Genomic DNA, 26,680 nt, shown 5'->3' on the forward strand with positions numbered 1-26,680 from the left:
AATACATAACTTATTAGACATTCGAGCCAGTTTAATGCAGTAGTTAAGGTGTTGGCCTAAGGAGAATGTGAGTTCTACACAATCCCGCCTTAGGCATGAAAACCCTCTAGGTAACTGTGGGCTAGTCTTAGCAAAACCCTGCTTGTGGGGTTGTTGTGGGACAAGAAGAGGAAGGACTGAGTTGAATTGAGTAGTTACATTGTTGATCTTTACATTTTTTGCAATGTCTATTAGCAGAGATCAATATTAGGTCTCTGTACAAAATTGTGGCATATTTCTATTCTCTGCATTTCACAATTTACAAGTTTATTAATATATAATTTTAACACGTGAGTTTGATAAATAAGAACTCACATGAACAAATGCAAAACATCTTTTTCTGATGAAAAATCTCATTCTATTTTATGGCTCCAAAGTGTTACCCATAACTAGGGATAATTTTGTCATACAATCGGAGATTATTAATGTCTATACGGTATGTCTTTATAGTTATTCTTAAACATTTATGCACAGTCTAGCTAGTATAAAATAGCTGTAATTCCTTACAGTTGAGCATGCATTCACACACTTAAGATTGTGCCTTTCATTTTTCACGTATTAATGTTCTTTCAGGCCACAAACAAAAGATGATCTCAGAGCATATTTTGTTCTTCTACAGGTAAGAAGGGGGGGGGGGAGTATTTATATGCCAATTTGTCTTTGTATGCCAATTACTGTTGCAAGTAATGTTATTTTACCTAACACTCATTATGCCAGTCATTGTCACACACTGAGGAAATCAGGAGATTCAGGCGGTTCAAATGAGTATAAAGATGTATTGCAAACTTAAGGTCCCTACAAGAATCTGACCTACTACCAGTGGAAATTAGTGAGAAGTAGAAATAGAAAGGAATTCAGGGTGGGCTGGACTTAGATATTTTGTGGGAGCACAGGGTCTCATGACTGATGATGTGTTTGACCCCTCCCTTGAGCTCAGCCTGGTCATTTCCTACAGGCCTGCCTTTACCATCTTTACCATCCTTATGCACAAAGAGAATTATAACAATAATGAGCATCAAATGCAAAAAAGATCAGTCTCATAGTTTGAAACATCCTAGTACATGTGTTCCCATTTATTTGTGAATGATAATTTATGATTGCAGTTAGCACTTCAGTCTATCTTCCAAAGTGAAATTTATTGAAGGAAGCTTTTATCTTGACGGGATTTTGTTCAGGTACAAAACAAACTTTCTGGCGCAGCTGTGTTTAAAAGATTATTGCTGTGCTGTAATAGTTCACTTCTGAAATCAGTGGATTGGCTTAATGTATGCTTTTATCCCAGTGATATGATTGGAAGAGGGATAGCCTCATCTTATCATGTTTCTAGCTTAATTCCATCATTACTTAACAGCACTGTTGGGCAAGGTTGCTTGTAGAGCCGAGGTGGCGCAGTGGTTAAATGCAGCACTGCAGGCTACTTCAGCTGACTGCAGTTCTGCAGTTCGGCTGTTCAAATCTCACCGGCTCAGGGTTGACTCAGCCTTCCATCCTTCCGAGGTGGATAAAATGAGGACCCGGATTGTTGTTGGGGTCAATATGCTGACTCTGTAAACCGCTTAGAGAGGGCTGAAAGCCCTATGAAGCGGTATATAAGTCTAACTACTATTGCTAAAGCAATTACCGTATTTTTCGGAGTATAAGATGCACCAAGATTTTGAAGAAGCAAATTAAAAAAAAGTTTTTGCACTTTGCAGACCTCCCAAAAATGACCTCTTTTTCGTGAAAACGGGCCCGTTTTTTTGTCAAAAAAAAAGGGCATGCATAACCTTTAGGAGGCTTATAGAGTGCTCCTGGGGGCTGGGGGGGGCAAAAACGAGCAAAAAACAGCATTTTGCCCTCCCCGGCCCACAGGAGCACTCGGGAAACCTCCTAAAAGCTATGCATGGCCATTTTTGCAAAGGGGACAGGGTTTTCGGCAGGCAAAAAATGCTATATTAAGTGTATAAGACGCACCCAGATTTTCACCCTCTTTTTTGAGGGAAAAAGGTGTGTCTTATACTCCGAAAAATACAGTAATCACTGACAGAATCATACAATACTCCATCTATTTTCAATGCAAAGGAAAAGGCAGTCTTTTCACTTCTAGGTGTCTTGCATGGTTACTTCTCTAAATTGAACTCATTGATTCGTGACCCGTCAAAACCGCGGTCCACAAAAGCGCGCTCGCCGAAAGCGCACATTTGACATCATCACAGCGCGAAGAAAAAAATTAAAAATTGAAATAAAAATAAAATTAAAGCAAGCCGATTCACATAAAGGTAAGGGTTAGGTTTAGGGTTAGGGTTAGGTTAAGGGTTAGGGTTAGGTTTAGAGCGTTAGGGTTACGTTTAGCGTTAGGTTAAGGGTTAGCGTTAGGTTTAGCGTTAGGTTAACAGTTAGGTTTATGGTTAGATTTAGGGTTAGGTTAAGGGTTAGGTTTAGGGTTAGGTTTAGGGTTAGGTTTGGGGGGGTTAGGGTAAGGTTTTCGCTTTATTTTTACATTTATTGATCACAGCGCGATGTTTTCATCGCGCTGTGATGATGTCACGTACGCGCTTTCGTCGAGCATGCTTTTGTCTACTGCGGTTTTGTGGTTGAACCCATTGATTAAGTCACCAGGAACTGAGGAAATGTTACTTTTTAAAAGAATCATAAAGCAATCCCTGTGTTGCTCCATAATGAGAAAAATCCACAGTTGGGGTATACTTTATCGGAACCAATCAAAATACCTTACACTTATTTCAGTAATATTATTATAATTTGGAGATAGATAGTTTATTTTGGTTTTTTTTACAATATACTAATGAAGTGTTTTTAATCTTTTTCAGAATCCTCTGTTTAGTAGCACAACAACGTATGTTATTTTTGCTCACTTGCTAAGACAGATTGCTGCCTTACCCGAAGAGGATCATCACTACCTAATTCACTGGTTTAAGAAGTAAGGCTATTTTCTGTTTAAAATTATGGGGTTTATGTTTTCAGTTATTATAAGTGGTTTTTATTTATGTAGGGTAGTCGAAATACCCTGAAGTACTCACAACTATTGAACAAAATCTTGCTAAGACTTATAAACTCCTATGTTTTATATTAAATTAAACTTTATTCATTATTACAACAAAAACTGCCCTGAATGACCCTGACTTTCTCAAACTTCTGGACAAGGAAATTCTGTGCCTAAACCAAAATGTGAAACCCACTGATTTCAATGACATTAATTCACCGATTTATAGTCATAGTTATCTAGTTGCAACTACATGCAGAATTGGCAACAATAAGTTAGAAAAAGTAACTGTTATCTTTCATAGAAAGGGTTAATAATACTGCTGAATGCATTTTCTCTAGAATATTTATTTCTCTTAGTAGGTGGTGGAGACATCATCCAGGTATGGGTGTGACTCCGTCAGGATCCAATACAACTGGGTCTACAAATATTAAAGACACGTCCGCGAGGTTCCTCCCCAGAAATAGACTCAATCGATCCTTCGATTAGCCGTGTCTCCGCATCTCTCCTTGCTAACTAATTCATTTTTCCCTAAAACTTCTCCAAATTTCTACTAAAAAATCTCTAATTGGCCCTCTTTCAAATTGTATTCGATTGGCGCTACTTTTTCGCTCCTATTAAGGCGTTGCAGCCTCTAGGAGGCTCTTGCCTCTCTCCGACTTGGCTGTTTAGGCAGTGGAGAACGTTGGCGGCCAGCCTATGAGGGTTTCCCTCAGGCTCCTTTCATTGCCTCTCTCTGCTGCCGCGCCACTCGAAAGGCTGATCTCTGCAGCCGCGCCACCAAAGGAGCTGATTGCTGCAGCCGCGCCGCCCAACAAGACGATCGCTGCAGCTGTGCTGCAGAGAAGCCGATTCCAATCGCTGAAGCCGCTGGAGCACTGAGCGTTTTGCTCACTGCCGCCTTCTCCTGCCGCCTCAGCAGCGTCCTTCGTACGGCTTCAAATTCCATTCCAGATGCCGGAGCGTTTGGCGGGCAGCTAATTCGCTAGCAATAAGCCACCTGGTCGGCTTGCTACCTCAGCTCTTCCTCAGAGCCCTATCTACCCAGGTAGCCGTTTGATTTAAGCACAAAATCTGTGGTGGCCATTTTGTTTAGGCGGGAAGCCTTCAACGATAACTGTGAGTAATGGCGACCAACGAGACCACGGTTTCTCAGGGGGATGATTCATCCACTCCAGCTGTCCCTTCTATTCCGGTTCCCTCTGAAACTAGAAGCAAAAAGAGAGCCTATAGCTCCAAGTCTTCTACTGCCAAGCCTGCTAAGGCCTCTAGGCCGGCCCCTCCTCAGGAGGCCCAAAATGTGACTACCCCGAGTGCAGTTCTTGACAAGGCCTCTGACCCTGCTCCACAAAAGGCCACTTCTAAGACCAATCATTGTTCTACTCCCATCCCTGCTCCTTGGGTTTCTCCCCCAACAAATTTCAATCCCATGGAGGATCTCTCCGCTGATACCGATGGGGATGTTCCCCCCCCCCATGGCTTCTCCCTTAAACCCAGAGGATGGGATTGGATTTCAAGGGGATTCTGACTCTGAAGGGGATGGTAGCGTCGCCCTGGACATAGACATGGATTCTCCTGCCCCCAGGGCTGTCTCCGTCAACCCTAATGATATGGCTGACATAGCAGCTGCCATCGAATGGGGCATTGCTGCAGGCCTCCAACATCGGCCTCCTGCTGCTGCCACCCCTCATTGCTCCACTTCTAACAAACCAAAGAGGGGGCATTCTAACCATTCTCAAAGGGCAGTTTCTGCAAATGCCTCTCAGCCTTCTGCTTTTGACCCTGAGGAACAGGTCACTCATGATTCCGACCTGTCAGAGGACGAGGACTTGACAACTGCTCCTTCTGCCTTATTGGGCTTATTCAAACCTGCCTGGTTAGAATTCTCTGTTATCTTGATGATATTTTGTTACTATCCAGGTTGCCACATCAGGCCCACCGGGACGTCCAGCTCACCCTTCAGACCCTAGAGGACCATGGCTTTCTGGTCAACTTGAAGAAGAGTCATCTACAACCCACGACTCGTCTCACACACTTGGGGGCAGTGATAGATACTTCTCTGGAACAGGTCTTCTTATCTCCAGAAAGTCAGGTGAGCATTTGCGACCAGGTTTCATCCATCTGCGGCCAGCAAGCAGTTCCTCTCATTCAACTGTCCCAACTACTGGGAAATATGGTGTTGGCTTTCCACATCATTCCGTGGGCCAGATTCCACAGTCGCCAGCTCCAATGGCTGTTGCTCCCGTATCAGAAGACAGACTGCAGTTGCTCGAAACACAGAATTCGCTTGATCTCGGAAGTAAGGCGATCCCTACGCTGGTGGCTCTCCCCTGCTGTGGAACAGGGACCTCTATTTCGCGACCCCCCATGCATCACTCTAACGATGGATGCAAGTCTGCAAGACTGGGGAGTTCACATTCTGTCGCACACAGCCCAAGGCCTTTGGTCATGCTCCGACCAGAGGAACAGTATCAACTGGTTGGAACTAAGAGCCGTGTTTCTCGCCCTGCTTTGGTTTGAATCTCTTGTGGCCAATGAGCACGGGCTCGTCCTTACGGACAATACCACCACCAAAGCACACATAAACCAGCAGGGGGGGACAAAATCTAATGACTCTGTCTTTCCAACTGATATCTTGGGTGGAAACCCACCTGTTGTCTCTCCGGGCCGAGCACATATCAGGGGTCCAAAACACTCAGGCAGACTACCTCAGCCGCATGCACACCGATTCAGTAGAGTGGAGCTTAACATCAGCACATCTTCCAGCAACTGACGGTCAGGTTCGGACTTCTAGTTCTCGACCTCTTTGCCTGTCAGGACAATACTGCGGCTCCAGGGGCAGAGGGCATGGATGCTCTGAGGAGCGAGTGGCCTCTGGGACTTCTGTATGCCTTTCCCCCTACCCCTCTCATTCAATGAGTGGTGCGAAAACTGCTGGTGGAAAGGGCAGAACTAATCTTAATTGCACCCCGGTGGTCCCGCAGGCCCTAATTTGCTGACTTCATGAACCTCTCTGTAGCGCCACCGTGGCAACTGCCTCAATTCCCCTCGCTGCTCCTCCAGGAGTCATTCCAACATCCCGACCTTCCTTGGTTGCGTCTCACCGCTTGGAGGCTGAGCGGGAAGCTCTAAGGACTGCCAACCTGTCCGCCAAGGTCATTCATACAATTCAAGCCTCCAGGCGCTCTTCTACTAACCGCATTTACGATGCCACTTGGAATCAATTCTCTGCTGCCATACAAAGGGCATTGTTCTTCTACAGGCTTCTATTCCTTATATTCTCCAGTTTCTCCAACAGGGGCTGGATCTAGGACTCTCGCCAAATACTCTTCGTCGCCAGGTGGCGGCCCTGTCCTCAGTTCTCTCTCTGACTTCTGCTCAGCCCCTTTCTCATGAACCTCTTATTCGTCGTTTCTCGAGAGGTGCCACAAACATCAAGCCGCCGACAATACACAGATTCCCGACCTGGGATGTCTCCAAAGTCCTGGAATCCTTAACTCAGTCTCCCTTTGAGCCTTTGCATTCTGTGTCTTTACATGATTTGACATTAAAAGTGGTTTTGATTGTAGCCATTAGCTCTGCAAGGCGAGTTTCCAAGTTGGCAGCCTTGTCCGACAAGATTTAGACAAGATTTATGCATCTTTCACCCGGATAAGGTAGTCCTTCGGCTTGATCCGGCCTTTGTACCGAAGGTAAATTCTGTATTCCATAGAACCCAGGAATTGGTGCTTCCCGACTTCTCTCCTCAGCCATCACACAGGCTGGAACGTAAGTGGCACTACCTTGATGTACGACGTGCTTTACGTGTTTATAGTAAATGAACTGCTACTTTCAGGCGATCTGAGGCTCTTTGCGTCAAGTTCCAGCCAGGAGGTAAGAGAGGCTCAAAGGCCTCCTCTTCGGACATTGGTCATCGGGTACGGGCAGCTATTTCTAGGGCATATTCTGCACTGTCTCTGCTTGTTCCACCTCATATCACGGTGCACTCCACACACGGCCACCTCTGCAGCCTGGTCGTCTCAAGCTTCATCGGAGGAGATATGCCGAGCAGCCACATGGACCTCAATTTCTCCGTTCATCCGCCACTACAAGCTCAATAGATACGCCTCAGCAGACGCTTCTTTCAGACGGCGCGTGTTGCAGCATGTGGTTTCTACTTAAGCTTTCTTCTCTTATTTCATTCCCTCCCGATGGGACTATTGGGCTTCGGTATGTCCCATGCCTGGATGATGTCTCCACCTACTAGGAGAATGGGCGTTGGTTCCTACCTGATACGCCCTTTCTCAGGATGGTGGAGACATCATCCAGCCCCACCCCGTTACTTTGACGTCGATTCGATTTTTGATTTTATTGTATTTCTATGCCGCCCTATTCCCAGAGGCACTCAGGGCAGCTCGCAAACCAAGTCGGGGGGGGGGGGGGGGATACAAACAGGAAAAAAAATAACACGGACAAAACAATACCACAATTTAAAAACAGTCAACAGCCACACCATTCGAGCGGGGACAAGAACTCATCAGCCCCAGGCCTGTCGGAACAGCCAGGTTTTAAGGGCTTTGCGGAAAGCCTGGAGGGTAGTGAGGGTCCGAATCTCTACGGGGAGCTCGTTCCAGAGGGACTTACTCCTGGTTTTTCTTCTCTGTTGTTTTCCTTGGGGAGAGATAACATTTATCGTTTCAGATTGCTTACACGGCAGTCTACAAGTCACTCCTTCATCTATTTCTGGGGAGGAGCCTCGTGGGTGTGTCTTTAATACTTGTCGACCCAGTCGTATTGGATCCTAACGGAGTCATACCCATCCCTAGATGATGTCTCCACCGTCCTGAAAAAGGGCGTATCAGGTAGGAACCAACGCCAAATTCCTCATGAAATATTTTGTAGAAACATTTTGTGGAACTGTTATTAAGATGTACGAACTATGAATTCTGTTAGCGCTCATGCTATATTATAAAAACAATATTAATATATTTTATAGGATGTCACTGAAGCGAATCAAGCAAATTATAGATAGAATCTTACAATTTATTTCTTTGCGCCTGTTTCCGGCAAAACTTGAAGATTTGCCTCCTATGGAGAAGTGCACCTGGTGGATTCCATCAGCAACCAAAGTTTTGTCTTTATTTAGTAAGTTTGTTTAGTTGCAATTACTATTTTATGAGTTCTCATAGCTGTAAGGCGTTAAATCATCACAAATTATGTCAGTATGAAATTAGCCTTTTTCTCTTTAAACCAACATATCACATAATAGCAGAAAACTTTCAAATAGAACATGTATGTAACAGTCTTTATATGGTACAGTACTTTATAATTATTTTTAGCCACTTTTAAGAGAAAATATTTAAAGGTTTCCACGTTATAATAGTAGTAGTAATATTTCTAATGGCTTGGAAGATTTGTGATTACAGCTGTTATAAAGAATGTCATTGCACGTTAATATATTGCAGCTATGATATTGTTGCAGTTATCCAAATATATAAAAGTGAGACTTAAAGAATGCTGCGGTAGCTTAAGTGTTCATCTTTACTAACATTTTTAAAAGATCAGAATCACGTATAGTAGTATTTGACATACAACCATTTATCTATCTATCTATCTATCTATCTATCTATCTATCTATCTATCTATCTATCTATCTATCTATCTATTAGACTTATATACCGCTTCATAGTGTTCATCTTTACTAACATTTTAAAAAGATCAGAATCACGTATAGTAGTCTTTGACATACAACCATTTATCTATCTATCTATCTATCTATCTATCTATCTATCTATCTATCTATCTATCTATTTATTTATTAGACTTATATACCGCTTCATAGTGTTCATCTTTACTAACATTTTAAAAAGATCAGAATCACGTATAGTAATCTTTGACATACAACCATTTATTTATTTATTTATCTATCTATCTATCTATCTATCTATCTATCTATTTATTTATTTATTTATTTATTAGACTTATATACCGCTTCATAGTGTTCATCTTTACTAACATTTTAAAAAAGATCAGAATCACGTATAGTAGTCTTTGACATACAACCATTTATTTATTTATTTATTTATTTATTTATTAGACTTATATACCGCTTCATAGGGCTTTCAGCCCTCTCTAAGCGGTTTACAGATTTTTTTAGCAAGTTGAGTCAGCAAATTGCCCCCACAGTCCGGGTCCTCATTTCACCCACCTCGGAAGGATGGAAGGCTGAGTCAACCTTGAGCCGGTGAGATTTGAACCGCTGAACTGCAGATAACAGTCAGCTGAAGTGGCCTGCAGTACTGCACCCTAACCACTGCGCCACCTCGGCTCCTTTGTTTAGTGACTGTTTTGAAGTTACAACATTGCAACATCCCCGTGATCAAAATTCAGCTGCTTGGCAATTACAATATATTTATGACAGTTGCAATGTCCCAGGGTCATGGCACCACTATTTGTAACCTTGTCGTCTGGCTTCCAACAAACAAAATCAGTGTGGGAAATTCTTAACAGCTATGGCAAAAAAAAAGTCATAAAATAAGGCCGCCTCCTAACAACTTAGCAACAGAAATTTTGGGCTCAGATGTGATTGCAAACTGAGGACTACCTTTATGTTACCACCAAAAACTATGTAAAGCTTTCTTGTTCCACTCATACTTTTAAAAGTCTAAACTTATCCCTTCTGTTAGAGAATATTGTTGCATCAAAGAATATTATTGGTTGTTTTTTTTTTGACAAGTCTTAATTTCATTGTTTAAAACAAGGTTGCCAAACAATCTTACTAATAACTAAATATGTCATTGCAGATGCTTCAAATATTCTAGCTAATTCTACTCTTATTCCATATACGGATTTTTATAATTCTACGCTAGATCATATTGATCTCATGGAAGATTATCATAACTGGCAGTGTTATGGAAATTCTCATAGGTAAGTGATTATTTTTTTAAAAAAATAGAGGTTTAGTAGTAATTTTTATTCATAAAATAGCTTTATTAGTGTTGCACAGGTTATCAACCTGGACCAGATTATAGTTTCCTTACAATTTTTCTTCAGTTTTTGGTTCGCAAAAAAATCAGTGTGACATTTCTGACAGCTAAAATGTGCTTTGTTCAAAAAAAATTGCATATCCATTCACAACACAGCTGTAAATGTTTTTTTTCCCAGTATTCAGAATCAGTTTATTCTTAGTATTTGGCACAATCTGAACAATTTTGAAATACAAATGATAAAAGGATTTTTTTCAAAACAACTTTCCAAAAAACTTGGTGTAAAAGCAATATAGACTTTCTTGACATTTCAAATTGTCCTCTTTTTGTGTGTAGCTCGCTAAACATTGAAAGGAGAGAATTAAATGTTAACAATAATGTAATGTTCTTAACACTTCAAAGTGCTGTGTGGAATGTAAAAAGTATTTCAATTTTTGAGTCGAGGTTAGTTGAAGATCAAATATCCAGGATCATTTTTGTGTGTCATTTATAGCAGTTATAGCTGCCTGTAATGCCCTTAAGGCTGACTTATTCTCTATATGGTGTTCTATCAGTAGCTCCTTCAGTGCTCTTTATTAGTCATATCAAGTTATTCTTTAGGCTCTAGATTTTCTCTGTCTAATTTGCTTAATATGTCCTGGTCTACATCATTTATATTTTTCAATGACCATAATTCTGAAACCTCAGTCCGATACACATGGAAGGTACTAAGCCCTGCATGGCTTAGGACCAGCATACCTGCGAGACCGCCTACTGCCACACTCCTCCCAGCGGCCGGTGAGATCCCACAAGGTGGGCCTCCTTCGGATACCGTCAGCCAGACAATGTCGGCTGGCGGGTCCCCGGAGGAGAGCCTTCTCTATGGCTGCTCTGACCCTTTGGAACGAACTACCCCCAGAAATCCGGACCTTACCCACTCTCATGGCCTTCAGAAAAGCTGTCAAGACCTAGCTATTCCGGCAGGCTGTTGACCTCATTGTTGAGGTCCAGCCCCGACTGAAATGAATGTATCTGTGTTGTTTTTAACTTGTCTATTTTATTTTTATTTTCTTTTATTGTTCTTTTCTTTCCCCTCTCTGTAAGCCGCCCGGAGTCCTCCGGGATTGGGCGGCCTATAAATAAAATTAAACTTGAAACTTGAAAAGCTGGTTTAATAATTCTTTTTCATCTCCAGAATATCAATATTCATTTAAGGGAGATTTTATTTTATTTTTGTAGCAGTTAGACTTATATACCGCTTCATAGGGCTTTCAGCCCTCGCTAAGCGGTTTACAGAGTCAGCATATCGCCCCCAACAACAATCCAGGTCCTCATTTTACCCACCTCGGAAGGATGGAAGGCTGAGTCAACCTTGAGCCGGTGAGATTAGAACCGCTGAACTGCAGATAACAGTCAGCTGAAGTGGCCTGCAGTACTGCACCCTAACCACTGCGCCACCTCGGCTCTTGTATAATTTATAGAGTTATGTTCTCTAAGAGGAGGAGGAGGACAAAGATTGCCAGGATCTCTATCATAATTATTAAGTGTTTCTTTGATTGATTTGATTTTGATTTGATTTGATTATATTTATATGCCGCCCTTTTCCCCCGAAGGGGACTCAGGGCGGCTCACAATTCAAATCAGGGAAGAGGGGTATAGACAAAATATAAAAACGAAACATAACAATGCATAAATTTAAAAACACACAACAGTCATACCATTCGAGATGGGGTCAACAGCTCTTTAGCCCCAGGCCTGTTGGAACAGCCAGGTTTTAAGGGCTTTGCGGAAGGCCTGGAGGGTGGTGAGGGTTCGAATCTCCACGGGGAGCTCGTTCCAGAGGGTCGGAGCAACCACAGAGAAGGCTCATAGGTAAACATACAGAGATTCCCCAGATATCCATTTTCTTCTTCATGGCTTCCAACACATTTTCAGTGGTTTTTCAATAGGATATAAGTAAGTTGCCTCTTAACTAGTGTTATTTCAAGTTTCCAAAGTGCAAATGAAGATAAACAGAGACAAAAACAGACAGAGGAATAAGCTGTAGAGGGATAGCAACAGCGATAACAAGATTTCCTATGAAAATGAAATGGAAGACTACATTACTCAGTAAATACAGCACTGGAAATCCGTGTCCCTTGAATTAGCTAAACATGCATACGTTATGAATTGCTAAGCAATTAACTTCTTTTGTAAGTTGCTTTTTTAACACAGGTAATCCTCAACTTAACAACAGTTCATTTAGTAACCATTAGAAATTACAATGGCACTGAAAAAAGTGACTTTTTTTGCACACTTACGACCATTGCAGCATCCCTATGGTCATGTGATCAAAATTCATATGCTTGGCAGCTAATGCATATTTATGATAGCTGCAGTGTCCTGGGGGGTCATGTGATCACCTTCTGTGACCTTCTGACATGCAAAGTCAATGGGCAAGCCAGATTAAGAGCCGAGGTGGCGCAGTGGTTAGGGTGCAGTACTGCAGGCCACTTCAGCTGACTGTTATCTGCAGTTCGGCGGTTCTAATCTCACCGGCTCAAGGTTGACTCAGCCTTCCATCCTTCCAAGGTGGGTGAAATGAGGACCCAGACTGTGGGGGCGATATGCTGACTCTGTAAACCGCTTAGAGAGGGCTGAGAGCCCTATGAAGCGGTATATAAGTCTAACTGCTATTGCTATTGCTATTGCTATTGACTTAACTGTGCTACTAACAACTGCAGTAATTCAATTAACAGCTGTGGCAATAAAGGTCATAAAATGGGGCAAAACTCACTTAACTGTCTGGCTTAGCAACAGAATCAATTAGCAATTATGATCGTAAGTCAAGGATGACCTATATTTACCTACCGTGATTCAGTTTATTGTCTTTATATATTACTTCCATTAGTTTCTTTCAGTATAAATATATACACATGCATGTAATATTTTGTCATTTAGGTTTTCCTTCTGTCAATATCCATTCATTATGTCTATAGCAGCAAAAAAAATTATAATTCAAAAAGATTCAGAACAACAAATGATAAATATTGCACGGGTAAGCATTCTTATCTATTAAATCAATTGCGTATTAAAATTGAAATAATGTCATTTTAGATATTTTGTATTCAATCTCTTCTTTTTTAACTATATTTAGATTTCTGTTATGACACAGTTTAAGTTATGCTTTAAGTTAACTGCAGAATTGCTAGGAGTTGCAATATATCTGATATATATTTAATAAATTATTATCTACAAAAATGTATTAGGGACGGTTTACTCTCTGTATAGAGGGGTGGGAACTCTTCCAGGTATCTTGCAATTCGAAATAATATCTGCTGCTTATTTGCTGACCTAATTCCTACTAAAGCCAACAAGTATGATGAAACACTTGTAATATCAAAGAGGGAAGATATTTATCTAAAATAATTATGGAACAAACTGTAAATGATTATGTTCTTTTTAAATGTCAGGGTTGAATGACTTTACAGGTACTAGAATTGACTTTTACATGTACAGCTAGATGTAACTATTCTTCACTTCACTGTCCCTCTTTCCTACAGTGTATTATAAGATAGGTGGGCGTAAGGATTGTAAGGAGAAGTTAATTGCTAGCAGATTCTGTAAGCTAAGTGTGGAGCATATTTTTAATATCTGTATCAGTATTATAATTGCTGTCAAAACTATCCACAGAAGAAAGATGCCTATGTCACTAAATGCATACATTTATAGTTATTTGGTAATATTTATGTTTCTGTATCAAAAATTATTCCAATCAAAACCTATTGCTTAACCTAACATTGCATTTGATATACCTTTTCTATATGATTGTTAACTATGTAGATTTGATAGAGTATTAGCAATCCATATTTAAGGTCAGGTAGAAACATGTATGATTGGCATTCATATTAGATATTTAGGTTGCAAAAATTAGTTTACAGTATCATAGTATCTTTCATAATTCATAGAGGACTGTATATAACCATTATTTTTTTTCCTTCCACAACCTCTTCGGATTTGGAGTAGCAAAGCCTTGTTGATAAAGTATCTCGGAGGCAGAGACCTGATATGAATATGCTATTCCTAAATGTAAAAGTGAGAAGAATGCACCTAGTTAGTGATTCATTGGATGAGGTATGCAAAATGGTTTCTGTAAGATCTGTTGAAAGAAACAGTCTGATGGGTTCAGATTGATATCCTTGCCATATCCAAGTCATAAATCATTTTGATTTGTCCATAGATCCTAGTTCAGATGAATTGGTCAATTATGCTGAGGACAGAAAATAAATGATGGAGAAGAGACCATGTAAATCACAGTGTCATAGAATCCAAAGGGCACTTCAGGACCTCTTCAGGACATAATGTTTAATGTTTAATAAATTTATATGCCGCCCAATCCCGAAGGACTCCGGGCGGCTTACATAAAAATAATATCCAACTATGTCAAATGCAGAGTTCCAAATTAAAGCATCCTCAGGAAATGGCTGTCTGGCCTCTGTTTGACCAGATCCAGGGAAGGGGAAATCATTACCTTCTCTGGGACCTGTTCCACTTTCTTTAAATCAGATTAGGATTTAAAGATTTTTAGGATTTTTTATCTTAAAGTTTAACTAAAATCTTCCTTCCAATAATATTATGTCACAGACAAAATAATGGAGAACAAGCTTTTTTTTTTGCATGATATTTGTTCAAGCACTTGATGAGCGCAAATATACCCATGCTATCTTTCTCAAAGTTGAACATGCCCCATTCCATTTTTCTCTTTGTAAGGTTATTTTCAATCTATTAAACATATATCCAATTTCTCTGCATTATTTTTATAATATATGTAAAAGGGGTGGTATATGAGCTATGCTGAATTAAGTAAAACTCTTATTTCTACTAATAGAAATAGAAATTGTATAGAAAGGTTAATGACATCCCTAATAGCTGAATCTTCTAAGACAAAAATGTGCTTGTCTTTACATTTGAGTGTTAGTTTGTATTATAAATGTTGGATTCATATTCCCTGTTCTCCAAATGTTCAAATTGTGTTATTATCTTATTTCGTTTTATAAGACAATAGTTTTTTTAACTGTTCACCGTTTTGTTTTCAATAGCTCACAAGGAAGCGAGCAGATTTAAAAAAGAAATTAAAAGTTACATTTGTAGGAGAAGCTGGTCTTGACATGGGTGGCCTAACGAAAGAATGGTTTCTTCTTTTAATTAGGCAAATTTTTCAGCCAGACTATGGTGAGTTTTTAAGTTCTACTTAGTGTTTCACCAAATAAGATAAAAATGAATCCAAACTTGTTTGTTTGTGACGAAGTTTTAAACAAAGACCTTTAAGCAGTGGTGATTTTTTTTTTTACTACCAGTTCTGTGGGTGTGGCTTGGTGGGCGTGGCAGAGGAAGGATACTGCAAAATCCCCATTCCCTCCCCCACTCTGGGGCCAGCCAGATGCGGTATTTGCCAGTTCTCCAAACTACTCAGAATTTCCGCTACCGGTTCTCTGAGTTACTCAAAGTTTCCGCTACCGGTTCTCCAGAACCTGTTAGAACCTGTTAGATTACCTAATTGCTTGTCAATTTTTTGCATTCTTGGATCATTTGTGATAGGCTTAACCTGTATTCTCCCAATAGCAGAGCCTTTTAGTGTCATACAAAGGATATCAGATTCTCTTTCTGGGTAGAGAACTAATTGAAAATTTCTCCTCAATTAATAGGGAGGCTAAAAGAAATTAAGAAATCCAGGAGAGAGTATCTAAAGTATGAAATAGTATTAGTGGGTAATGCTTCTTTGGAATGTTTTAAAGAATTATTACTATACCTATCATTATCCTGGTATGCTTTACATTTAAGGAAATATACTGTATACATCGTATTTTATTCAATATTGATGTTACATTTCAATTTTTTTTAACTATTTTACAAAACTGATATAAGCTCTCAAATAAAAATGAAATTAGAATATGTTTTGTTTCCTCCAGCTGATCTTCCAGTTTTGTTGTATTTCAGTATTTGAAATAAAACCACTAATGCAATTTATGAATAGAGAAATTATTCTCTTACTGTAATGATATAGGTATATATATATTTATTTAAAACCATTACTTGAACATCTTTGAGAGATGAGAATGAAAAATTTAAACATAGTTAACAGTATCTTTTGAGAACATTAATATAATTTCATTACAGAAACATTTATTCTCTCCTACAGGGATGTTTACATACCACAAAGATTCTTACTGTCATTGGTTTAGTAGTTTGAACTGTGATAATTACTCTGAATTCCGATTGGTTGGAGCTGTATCCTTTTCTGTCCACTAGAAGGTGCTGTATACACAACCGATGCCCCATAATAAGACATTTTTACATTTTTAATGTATTTTTTATTTTCATAGCATACATTTGACTATATTTATAGATTTATGTACAGTGGAGACGAACAGTAGTTATGATAGAAAGATTATGTTCATATTTGACAGAATGGTTCAAATATGAAAAATAATAATTTATTCCAACAGAATTAGTTGCTGTTTACTGTCACAACGTATTAATAAAGGAAGATTGTATCATTGGCACAAATTAATATGTTCAAATAGAAGAGTTCTGGATTCAGTATTGAGTCATGATGGCCACATTCTAGACCCAAATACTTTTAAAAAGTTGTTTGCAGGACTTGATTATTATAGAACGAATACATATTAGGTAGTCCTCATTTAGCAGCCACAATTGGGACCAGCAACTCTGTCATTAAGCAGAGCAATCACTGAATGAATCTGCAACTGTGCTTGATTGCACATGATCTTACTTCAAATTTTCTTTGTTTTACAGACCTGTGAAGGTTGTAAATGAGAAGATTGATCACAAACTTACTTTTCCATCTCTGTTGCAGCTGCCAAAAGTCATTACATGAATGACTTTATTTATATCTTAGCTCGAAATGTCTTAATTTAAGAGTGTAAAAATAAAGATCATGTATTTAAATCCCATTTTAAAAAAAAAAACATTATTTCACATAGAAAAAAGGATGCCGCCCTCTTCAGTGCCACATATTGACTTGTCATGATGGGAACTGAACTCACCGAGGAGGAATCTTTTGAATAAAATTTAAATTTTCATGGTTATAATGCTGATATGCCAATATAATAGCCAAAAATGTATTTTTAAAGTAGTTTTTAAGTGCAACAGGTTACACGCTTCGAGTCGATCTTGGCTCCCAGAGACTGTCTGGATAAGTCCCTGCAGTTTTCTTGGTAGCATTTTCAGAAGTGGTTTTGCCATTGCCTTTTTTATTTGTGGGCTATCATATTTTTTGGCAACATTTGGAAATGTCTTGTTGCCTTCTGGGATTATTTTTTTTTAAAGAATTCCTATGCCAGAATGGAATTCCATGGTCTATTAATAAGCTTGTTGGTGGATTATTTTGTTGTAGAAATTGGATTACATTTAGATGCAGTGTCAGTATTCTAAATATGTCATAATTTTATCACCCCTGTTTAATATGTGTATTAAGTCATATAATGTTAGTAAAACTGATAGTATGCCCTAAAATGAGAATATGATTTTAAACTTAACATTCATCATCCAGCTTATGGGACTAGCTGTCTATAATAGTATCACACTGGATATTCGATTTCCGCTCTGCTGTTACAAAAAATTACTTAGTCCTCCCATTGTACCAAGTGACCTGAATACACCTGTAGGAATTGGTAATGTTACTATTGATGACCTGTGCCGGGTTATGCCGGTAGGTATAAGACTTATTTTGAAATGTCAACTTTTTTTCAATACAGTATTGGTGGTTTTACTGCATTTGTGTTTATAGAGCAGAAAATACTATTTGTACTTTATAAAGTTCCTGTTTATCATTAGCAGATTCATATATTATTATTATTACACCATAAAACCTACAAATAGCATATATTTTGCATCAATGATAACAGGTAATGCTTTACCTCTACTTTGTTTATACTGTGTCTGTTGGTGTTATACTTGCTGTATATGTTACGTACATTATCAGCCATATCTGCAAAGTTTTTAGTTCTAAATCAAACAGCCATTTCTATTTCTGTTGCATGATTACAATTATTCATTTTGACAAATATAGCACTATTGTAAATAAGCACAAGGTGCAATCTTTGAAAAAGAAACTCAGTTGTAAGATACTGAGAGCCGAGGTGGCGCAGTGGTTAGGGCGCAGCACTGCAGGCCACTTCAGCTGACTGTTATCTGCAGTTCAGCGGTTCAAATCTCACCGGCTCAAGGTTGACTCAGCCTTCCATCCTTCCGAGGTGGGTGAAATGAGGACCCAGACTGTGGGGGCAATGTGCTGACTCTGTAAACCGCTTAGAGAGGGCTAAAAGCCCTATGAAGCAGTATATAAGTCTAACTGCTATTGCTATTGCTATTGCCATCAGGAATTTGTGCAGCCCAGATCTTCTAGCTCTATGTAACTTGTATCCTCAAAGAAGTATTTGTTATTAAAATAAGGACTTTATAGAGATTCCATTTTTAAAAACAATAAAACATAATGGAAATGTATTTAAATAGGTAATTTAGATACAGAGATATTTCCATTGGGTTTTTTTATTATTATCCCTGTATGATGATGAAGGAAACTCTGTGCATGGGTTGATGTTCAAAACCTCCCTGAGTCGCTGGGAGCTGAGTAGCATATAAATTTAATACATTATGGCTCATCACATAATCAGCCAGATTTTTGAACTGGATTTGGCCTTGTTATCCATCTGCCAAGACCTATGCAAGGAGAGACTAGCAGATGTTTTATGCAGTTTTACTTGGATGATCCTGCGATGATGTCTTTTATACTATTAAACAACAGGTGTCATTTCATTTCTAGATATAGCAGTAGTTGTGTAGGAAGCACCAAATATAGAGTAAGTTTCCCCTTTTTTCCTTTTAAAAAACATTGATCCAGAAAGTAAAAATGGGTAACCCGTTTCAAAAGGAAAAGCAGTGATGTAAATCATATTTGCTGCAGTAAGAGTGTCCATTTGGTATCTGATATGAAACGCTTGTGGCTGCTCGGATGATCTCCTGCATAACATTTCTAGGATTGATAAGGAAAGAAGGGCATTCTGCGTATTTTAATTTTCAAAAACCTTTCTTACAGGAGTTAGCTCATGGATTAAATGAGCTGCTAGCCTATGAAGGGAATGTTGAAGAAGACTTTTATTCAACCTTCCAGGTATTATAATAATAAAATCAGAATGTTTGAGTTGGAAGGAATCTAACAGGTCATAACTATATAATTATATATTGTATAATTGTCTAATCCAGCCCCCTTGCTAAATTCAGGGATCTATTAAATTGTTCCCTCCATTATCCATTATTATTAATTATATTAATATTTTTTAAAACACTTCTCTATCATTTCTGACAACAGCAGCATTTAATTAGTTTAAGAATAAAGATGGAAGTAAAAACCGTCATTCAAAATATACTCCCATTGTCCAAAATTCTGTATTATCCAAATTTTGTTTTTTCCATCTTCCCAAGCGATTTATTACAATCATTTAGAATATTTTGGCTATTAATCTTTCTTTTTAGCTTCTTTCTTTTTATCCTTTCTTTATTGCAGCTGGGGGCTAGACAGCACATCAGTCAAAATTATTTAATAATGTCAGATTTTATTTTAGTCTGGTTGGCTGCATTCAGTTTTCAATTATTCCATCTTTTCAGTAAGCTCTTGAAAGGCATTGTAGCCTCTACTTACTGCAAAGGACAGCTCAGAACACTTTCCCATGAAATAAATGTTACTGCAAATACCATTTGAAGAATTGAAAAATAATTGTAGCTACAGCCAAGGAACACCTTGTTTGCGTGTAAACGAGTTTTAATTTCTCTTAGAATTAATGGAAATGTACACATTTACCAAATCTCATATGATCTGACTGAAAGGCTTAACATTCTGACAGAAGTTCTGAGTAACATTTTTTTTTCTTTATACGTAGGTACAAGTGGTCCTTGACTTACAACCATTCAATTAGTGGCTACTTGAAGTTACAAAGGCATTGAAAAAGTGACTTATGGCTGTTTTTCACACTTATGACCATTATACCACCTCTGTGATCATGTGATCAAAATTTGGATGTTTGGCAACATGCATGTACTTAAAATGGCATGTACTTGTAATACAGTGGTGGGTTTCAAAAATTGTTCGAACCTACTCTGTGGGTGTGGCCTCCTTTGTGGGAGTGGCTTGCCGCCCATGTGACCGGATGGGAGTGGCTTGCCGCCCATGTGACCGGATATGAAGATGCCAACGGCACTTGTCAGAACCACCTTAAATTACCTCACACACAGCGCTGGCATGCATAAGAATAGGATGTAAACTTCTTTTTTAAGAGGCATCTTTGGTTTGCGTTAAAACAACTTCAACAGACGCAATGTTCTGATTGCACCACAAACGCAGTAGTCATCCTTACCTTTCACAGAGGCACTGAGTTTTATAAATAGGAGCATGATAGTGTAGAATAATCATATCCAAGGACCAGTGGTGGGTTTCAAAAATTTTTGGAACCTCTTCTGTAGGTGTGGCCTGCTTTCCGGGTCCACTGGTGGAACCTCTTCTAACCGGTTCGGTAGATTTGACGAACCGGTTCTACCGAAGAGGTGCGAACTGGTAGGAACCCACCTCTGTTATAATAGTTCCAGTGTCACGGGATTATGTGATCCCCTTTTAACCTTCTGACAAACAAAATCAATGGGGAAGCCAGATTCACTTAATGTGTTAACAGCTGCAGAGATTCACATAACAACTATGGCAAGAAAGTTTGTAAAATGGGGCAAAACTTACTTAACAACTGCCTTGCTTAGCAATGGGAATTCGGGGGCTCAATTGTTGTAAACCAAGGACTTCCTGCATTACATTTATATTCTACTTTTTCTTAAGGGGCTCAAGAGACACTATGCTTGATGTCCTCTGATTGCTTTTATCCTCCCAGCAACATTGTGAGGGGGAAAAAGAATAATAAGCAGATTTAATTTCCAATGGGGTGTTCCAATCTTAGTCTGTCGCTGCATCTCACTAGAATATCTTGTCTTGTCAGGTTTTTCAAGAGGAATTTGGTGTCATAAAGTGTTATGATTTAAAGCCTGGTGGTGATAAAATACCAGTTACCAATGAAAATAGAAAAGGTATAGTATAATATAATATAAAAGTCATTTGAATTAATTTGAACTGTTTTCAAAGTTAATTCCGATAATAATACACTAATTTTAAATACTGAATATTAAGAGTTTCAGATTCCACTGCAGTAAACATCTGTGATTAATATTGGCTAAAAGAAAATCTGAACTATTTTCTTTTTCAGAGTATGTGCAGCTTTACGTAGACTTTCTTCTCAATAAATCAATCTACAAACAGTTTGCTGCATTTTATTATGGATTTCACAGTGTCTGTGCTTCCTATGCATTGATGGTAAGAATAAAAAATGTTGAACAGAAAGGTAAAATGTGGCATATTTTGGAGAATACCTATGCACACATATAGTCCTTGACTTATGGCAGGTTGCTTATCAATCATTTGAAGTTTCAAAGGACACCCCTCCCCCCAAAGGTACATACTATCTGGTTCTGACAGACAGGGAAGTTAGTATAAGGTAGTTGAATGTTCAGCTTAGGAAATCTTGGTTAAATTACTGCTGTAAGAAAGATATGCTTACAGGGAAAAAATGAAAAGCTTGTCATTTTGTAAAGTATGATTTTGTTCAGTGTAGATGTTGTTACTTACTCTTGCTCTAACCATAACAATTGCCAAAAGAAAACAAATTGGAGATCAATAATTACAATATATTTATATAACTAAGAAACATAAGATTGTATTTAAGTCTTTAGCAATGAGTGTAACTAACTTAGTTTAAATCTAGCATACTGGAGTTAAAGCTACTGGTAAGATTGCATTGAAGAAATATTATAAGCAACTTTGAATTTGACAAATATTGTATCTTCGTTTAATTAATAATTACTTAATTCATATAACCTGAATTTAAATCTAGTGCTATGAAGTTTTATATTTAGCCTGAACCTTAATTTAATAATGATTTTTGCTGGTGTTATCTATATTTTCCTTGTTTTCCCTGTAATATTTCCTGAAATGAAAGATTAAGAAACCTCAAATACTACAAAGGAAAAATATTCACCAGTTTGTACAATCCATTTTATTTTGCAGCTGCTTCGTCCTGAAGAAGTTGAAATTCTGGTATGTGGAAGTCCTGAGTTGGATATGCATGCTCTCCAGAAACACACACAGTATGATGGCTATCAGAAAACTGATCTTACTATCCGGTATTTTTTTTCTTTAATCTTTAATAGAAAATATCGAAACTGATTTTGAGTTGGAACTGACACTATTTTGTATAACATTCAGGAATTTCTGGGAAGTAGTACTCGAATTTCCTCTTGAACTTCAAAAAAAGCTCCTACATTTTACGACAGGAAGTGACAGAGTGCCCGTAGGAGGAATGGGAGACCTTAGTTTTAAAATTTCGAAGAGTGAAGCATCCACAAACTGGTAAAAACTTTGTCTTATACTGTTATTAATCTGGCTTGTAATCGGACATTACAGAATGAAATTAATGCATGTTAGCCAGTGGAGTGAGTCATTGAAAGTGTTGCTTGCTTGCTTGCTGTCTATCTGGACATCTAAAAGTAGATTTTTGCTTCTTTGAATGGCCCAGTCCCCAGGTCAGATTTATAAAACTTGTCAGCCTCTGCTTTGCTGCTGCTTCGGCTGCCATTGAAACGGGGCGGGGGGGGCATGGTATTTGGGAGGGGATTACTAATTCTGCTGGAGGAAGATTCTGGAGTTTCTGCTGCCTGTCTTACTGCGCATGCGGAGGAGGTTTCCCGCCAAGGCCAACGGCACCGACATTCCATCTTGGTGATGCCTTTCGAAGTTATCTCGCATCTGACACTTGGGAGAATTATGATTGGACTGTGACTGGGATGCCAAGGGGTGGGGAATGGGTTATTCTATATATCATTTGCTTTCGTGCCTAAATAATCAGTCTTCGCTTTGCTACGCTTCTGATCATTTATAATGAGCAAAAGTACATTTGATTTCTATCAATGGAGTCTCGTGGTTTTCTTTCCTAATTATTCAATGGAGGAGTGCTGACAAAACTGTTTGTCAGGAATTCACTAAAAATAAATGAAAGCGAAAAGAGTGTTCAAGAGCCAGGACCCAATCCATTCTGCCCCTCTTTCCCACTCCTCTTTCCACAAATGTGGATAGAGACAGCCATCCCCCTTTTCTCCACCACTGAATCAAAAATAGGGTCAGCACCATCTCAGCAAATGTGATGATGTCAAAACATTGACCTGGACAGGTTACCCCCATAAATGTCACGATTACGCTTGCACAGGTATCCTGTTGCCTGATGCAAGTATAAAAGTCTCAGGACTGCACGATGAAATCGTGCATTTCATTTTTCATTTCATTTACTTTATTTGTATGCCGCCCTTTTCCCTGAGGGGACTCAGGGCGGCTCACAATTCAGGGGGAGGGAAGGACAAACAAGTTACAAACATGAAGACAATACATCATTAAAAAAGCACAACAGTCATACTATTCGAGTGGGGTTGGAATCTTTAGCCCCAGGCCTGTCGGGACAGCCAGGTTTTAAGGGCTACGCGGAAGGTCTGGAGGGTGGTGAGGGTACGAATCTCCACGGGGAGTTCGTTCCACAGGGTCGGAGCAGCCACCGAGAAGGCTCTCCTATCTTGTCCTTTGCTCCCCATTTCAATTGACCATGATTAGGAGATCCATCATAATATTTAGCTATTCCCCGGTATCAGAAGGGTTGAAGTAAAATGATACCAAATGCTAAACATCACACGCTTCAGTGCTGTCAATTTCTGGTAAAGAAATTCTACTTCTCCCTTCTATGAGCATTCTTCCTTTGTTGTGATGGAGGGGATCACTTTGAATTCAAATGAATAGAGCCATCTTATTTGCAGTACAGCAAGTACATATTTGCACATGTCCTAGGCTGGATCAGAGCCATGTTTTAATATAGGCATCTAAATTATTTCTTTTTCTTTTCTTTTTTTTTGGACTTTCAAAATATGTTTTATTTCTTTTAAAAAACACAAATATTTCATCATTTGTCAATCATTAAAACATTGAAGTACAATTTTTTTGTATGCCCCTCCCTCCCTCTACCCCCCCCAACCCCCCTCCTCCTCCCCCCCCCAACTTCCCAGAACCCGTACACGGTATGGATTTTTAACAAACACAGTCTAAAATCTATTGAGAAAAAAGAAATAAAGAAATTAATGACATTCTACATTGACCTTAGCTTCTTCTTACTGAACTAACTTTTAACAGTTTAAATCATTTCTGATCTTAAGCATAGGCTAACTGGAATTTCTTGGTCCCGTATTTATTTTGTATATAGTCAATCCATTTTTTCCAGTCTCGTTTATATCTCTCATTTGAGTGATCTTTAAGATATGAATTATTTCTTATTTAATATGCATGCCTTCTTTTGCTTATTTTAGGTTACCCATTGCCCATACTTGCTTCAACCAGCTCTGCCTGCCTCCCTACAAGACGAAAAAGGAACTGAAGGAGAAGTTGACAATTGGGATTTCAAATGCAGAAGGCTTTGGTTTGGAATAAAACAACTTTTAAAAAGCATAGCGGATGTAGCACCTGCTTTCTACTGTGCCTTGAAAGCTTCTTATGTTTCAATCTCTCAATACTGTGACAGTCTTATTTAGAACTGCGTGAACTGTTGTTGTTTTTTAAGGAGTGCATTCCTTTTTCTGTATAGAAATACGTTTAGTCTTTCTTATAGAAATTTTGTATAAAAGTCTTAATCTTTGCAATATTTGATAGAAACCTGTCAGAATTATCAAATATACGATGCTATACAGTCATCTAATACAAGAAAGACAACTATCAAGAATTAATCTCTTATCACCTCAAGTTGTTTGCACTATACAGGGATGGGGTCCAGAGTAAATTATTATTGCTCACAATTGCTATAGCTCATATGCACTATATGCATATAGGAAGGGCGATATAGAAATTGTATTCTTCGTGATCAGTTAAGCCTATTTTCAGTTAATAACAAATTGCAACTGTTATTTATCTGAGACAAATTGAAACAAGGTTTTAAAGATATTAAATATTATCTTGGTTTTCCTTTTCAGAATAAATTATTAATTTAAGATCATGTAAATAATTGCTCACGGGCCAATATGTTTTTGATAATACCATTTACAGATAAAAGTTTATTTTTACAGGGTTTCCAAAGTGTTAAATATTCAAGATTTTTACAACTGAACAGAATTGATTGTATAAGAATACAGAGGCTGCTATCTTAATCTTACCATCTTAAATTTATCTAGATTTAATGGATCAACTGTAAGTTTTAAATTGCATGAATATGATACCAGATTAATAGATTTGGCTATTATGTGTTTGTAACTCCAATTTAAACAGGAAGATTGAATGTTTAATAATAACAAATTTGGGATTTGTTACTTGATTAAAAACAAATCACTTTGGCACAATGAGAAATTAGTTTTAATATTTTTAAGTTATGCATCTTCACATTACGAACATCATATTGTCTTTTATACAAGATTTAAAATAAAGTAAGCAACTTTTTCTATAAAAATGAATGTAATCAAACTACAGTAAATGCTCTAGCTTTTATTTTATTTCTTACCTTCAAGTGTGATAGCTAATAGCCAAAATGGCTCTTAAAACCTGAGATTCATTTCAAGAGTTGTTGCCATGATCTCCTCCAAGTATCACAAGCTAGAGCTAAGCATTATCTCCAAGATATTCTTTTCATGAATATATTTGGATAACAACTGCTGGGCTGGGAGATGTGGTGGCACAGTGGCTGGAATGCAGTTTTGCAGGCTCAGTAGTTTAGTGCGTGGCACGACATAACCGTGAACGTCAAAAGCACGCCGACAACACCGCGGCGCTAAAACCGCTATGTCAAAAGCGCGCCGACAACAGCGCGCCGACAGAAGCGCGATTTAACTTAAGGTAAGGGTTAGGGTTAGGTTTAAGGGTAGGTTTAGGGTTAGGTTTTGGGTTATTTTTAGGGTTATGTTACAGCGCGCTTCTGTCGGCGCGCTGTTGTCGGCGCGCTGTTGTCGCGCGGTTTTGACAGTGCGGTTTTGTCACCGCGCTTTAGTCACACACGCTTTAGTCTACCGCGGTTTTGTGGTGGAACCGTTTAGTGTCAGCATATTGCTCCCAACAATCTCAGTCCTCATTTTACTGATCACAGAAAGATGAAAGGCTGAGTCAACCTTGAACTGGTCAGAATCGAACTCCTGGCTGTGAGCAGTGTTTGCCTGCAATACTGTCTTATAAACACTGCACCACCATGATTCCTTTTGCTGCTTCTCTGTGTACAAGTCAGTAGTTTGGAGGGAAAAAAATATTATTCCTTTTTCTGCAAGCACTTTTGTTTTATGCAACTTATCAGTTTATAATGATTTCAAGATTATTTTGTTGTGTGTGGTTGTGTTTGCTAATGTCTATTGATTTGGGGCATCTATTAGTAGCAAAGACCATACTTGACAAAAAATGCAATCAATGTTCAAATAATATGTAACCTCTTTAATATGACAATTATCCAACATTAGTCTCCAACCATTGCTGCAGTAAATGAGAAGATTACCAAGTGGTTAAATTCAGACTGAATTCAACAGGCCAGATGTGCTGCTTGTGGTTGGAGAATACAAATACCCAAAC

General features: G+C 38.6%; 1 protein-coding gene across 1 annotated transcript in view; it reads left to right on the forward strand.

Annotated features, from left to right (window-relative positions):
- Positions 1-25,552, forward strand: part of HECTD2 (HECT domain E3 ubiquitin protein ligase 2) — a 52,007-nt gene extending 26,455 nt beyond the window's left edge. The window contains exons 7-21 of the mRNA XM_032231496.1: positions 613-658; positions 2,847-2,956; positions 7,995-8,143; positions 9,802-9,925; positions 12,904-13,000; positions 13,969-14,076; positions 15,042-15,174; positions 16,142-16,230; positions 17,516-17,674; positions 19,061-19,135; positions 21,000-21,087; positions 21,264-21,370; positions 22,121-22,236; positions 22,319-22,462; positions 24,454-25,552. Coding sequence (XP_032087387.1) covers positions 613-658; positions 2,847-2,956; positions 7,995-8,143; positions 9,802-9,925; positions 12,904-13,000; positions 13,969-14,076; positions 15,042-15,174; positions 16,142-16,230; positions 17,516-17,674; positions 19,061-19,135; positions 21,000-21,087; positions 21,264-21,370; positions 22,121-22,236; positions 22,319-22,462; positions 24,454-24,574 — 1,666 coding nt within the window. The 3' untranslated portion in view covers positions 24,575-25,552. The remainder of the gene's footprint in view (positions 1-612; positions 659-2,846; positions 2,957-7,994; positions 8,144-9,801; positions 9,926-12,903; positions 13,001-13,968; positions 14,077-15,041; positions 15,175-16,141; positions 16,231-17,515; positions 17,675-19,060; positions 19,136-20,999; positions 21,088-21,263; positions 21,371-22,120; positions 22,237-22,318; positions 22,463-24,453) is intronic.
- The last annotated feature ends 1,128 nt before the right edge of the window (positions 25,553-26,680 follow it).

The sequence above is a fragment of the Thamnophis elegans genome, chromosome 15, assembly GCF_009769535.1.
Source record: "Thamnophis elegans isolate rThaEle1 chromosome 15, rThaEle1.pri, whole genome shotgun sequence".
NCBI lineage: Eukaryota > Metazoa > Chordata > Lepidosauria > Squamata > Colubridae > Thamnophis > Thamnophis elegans.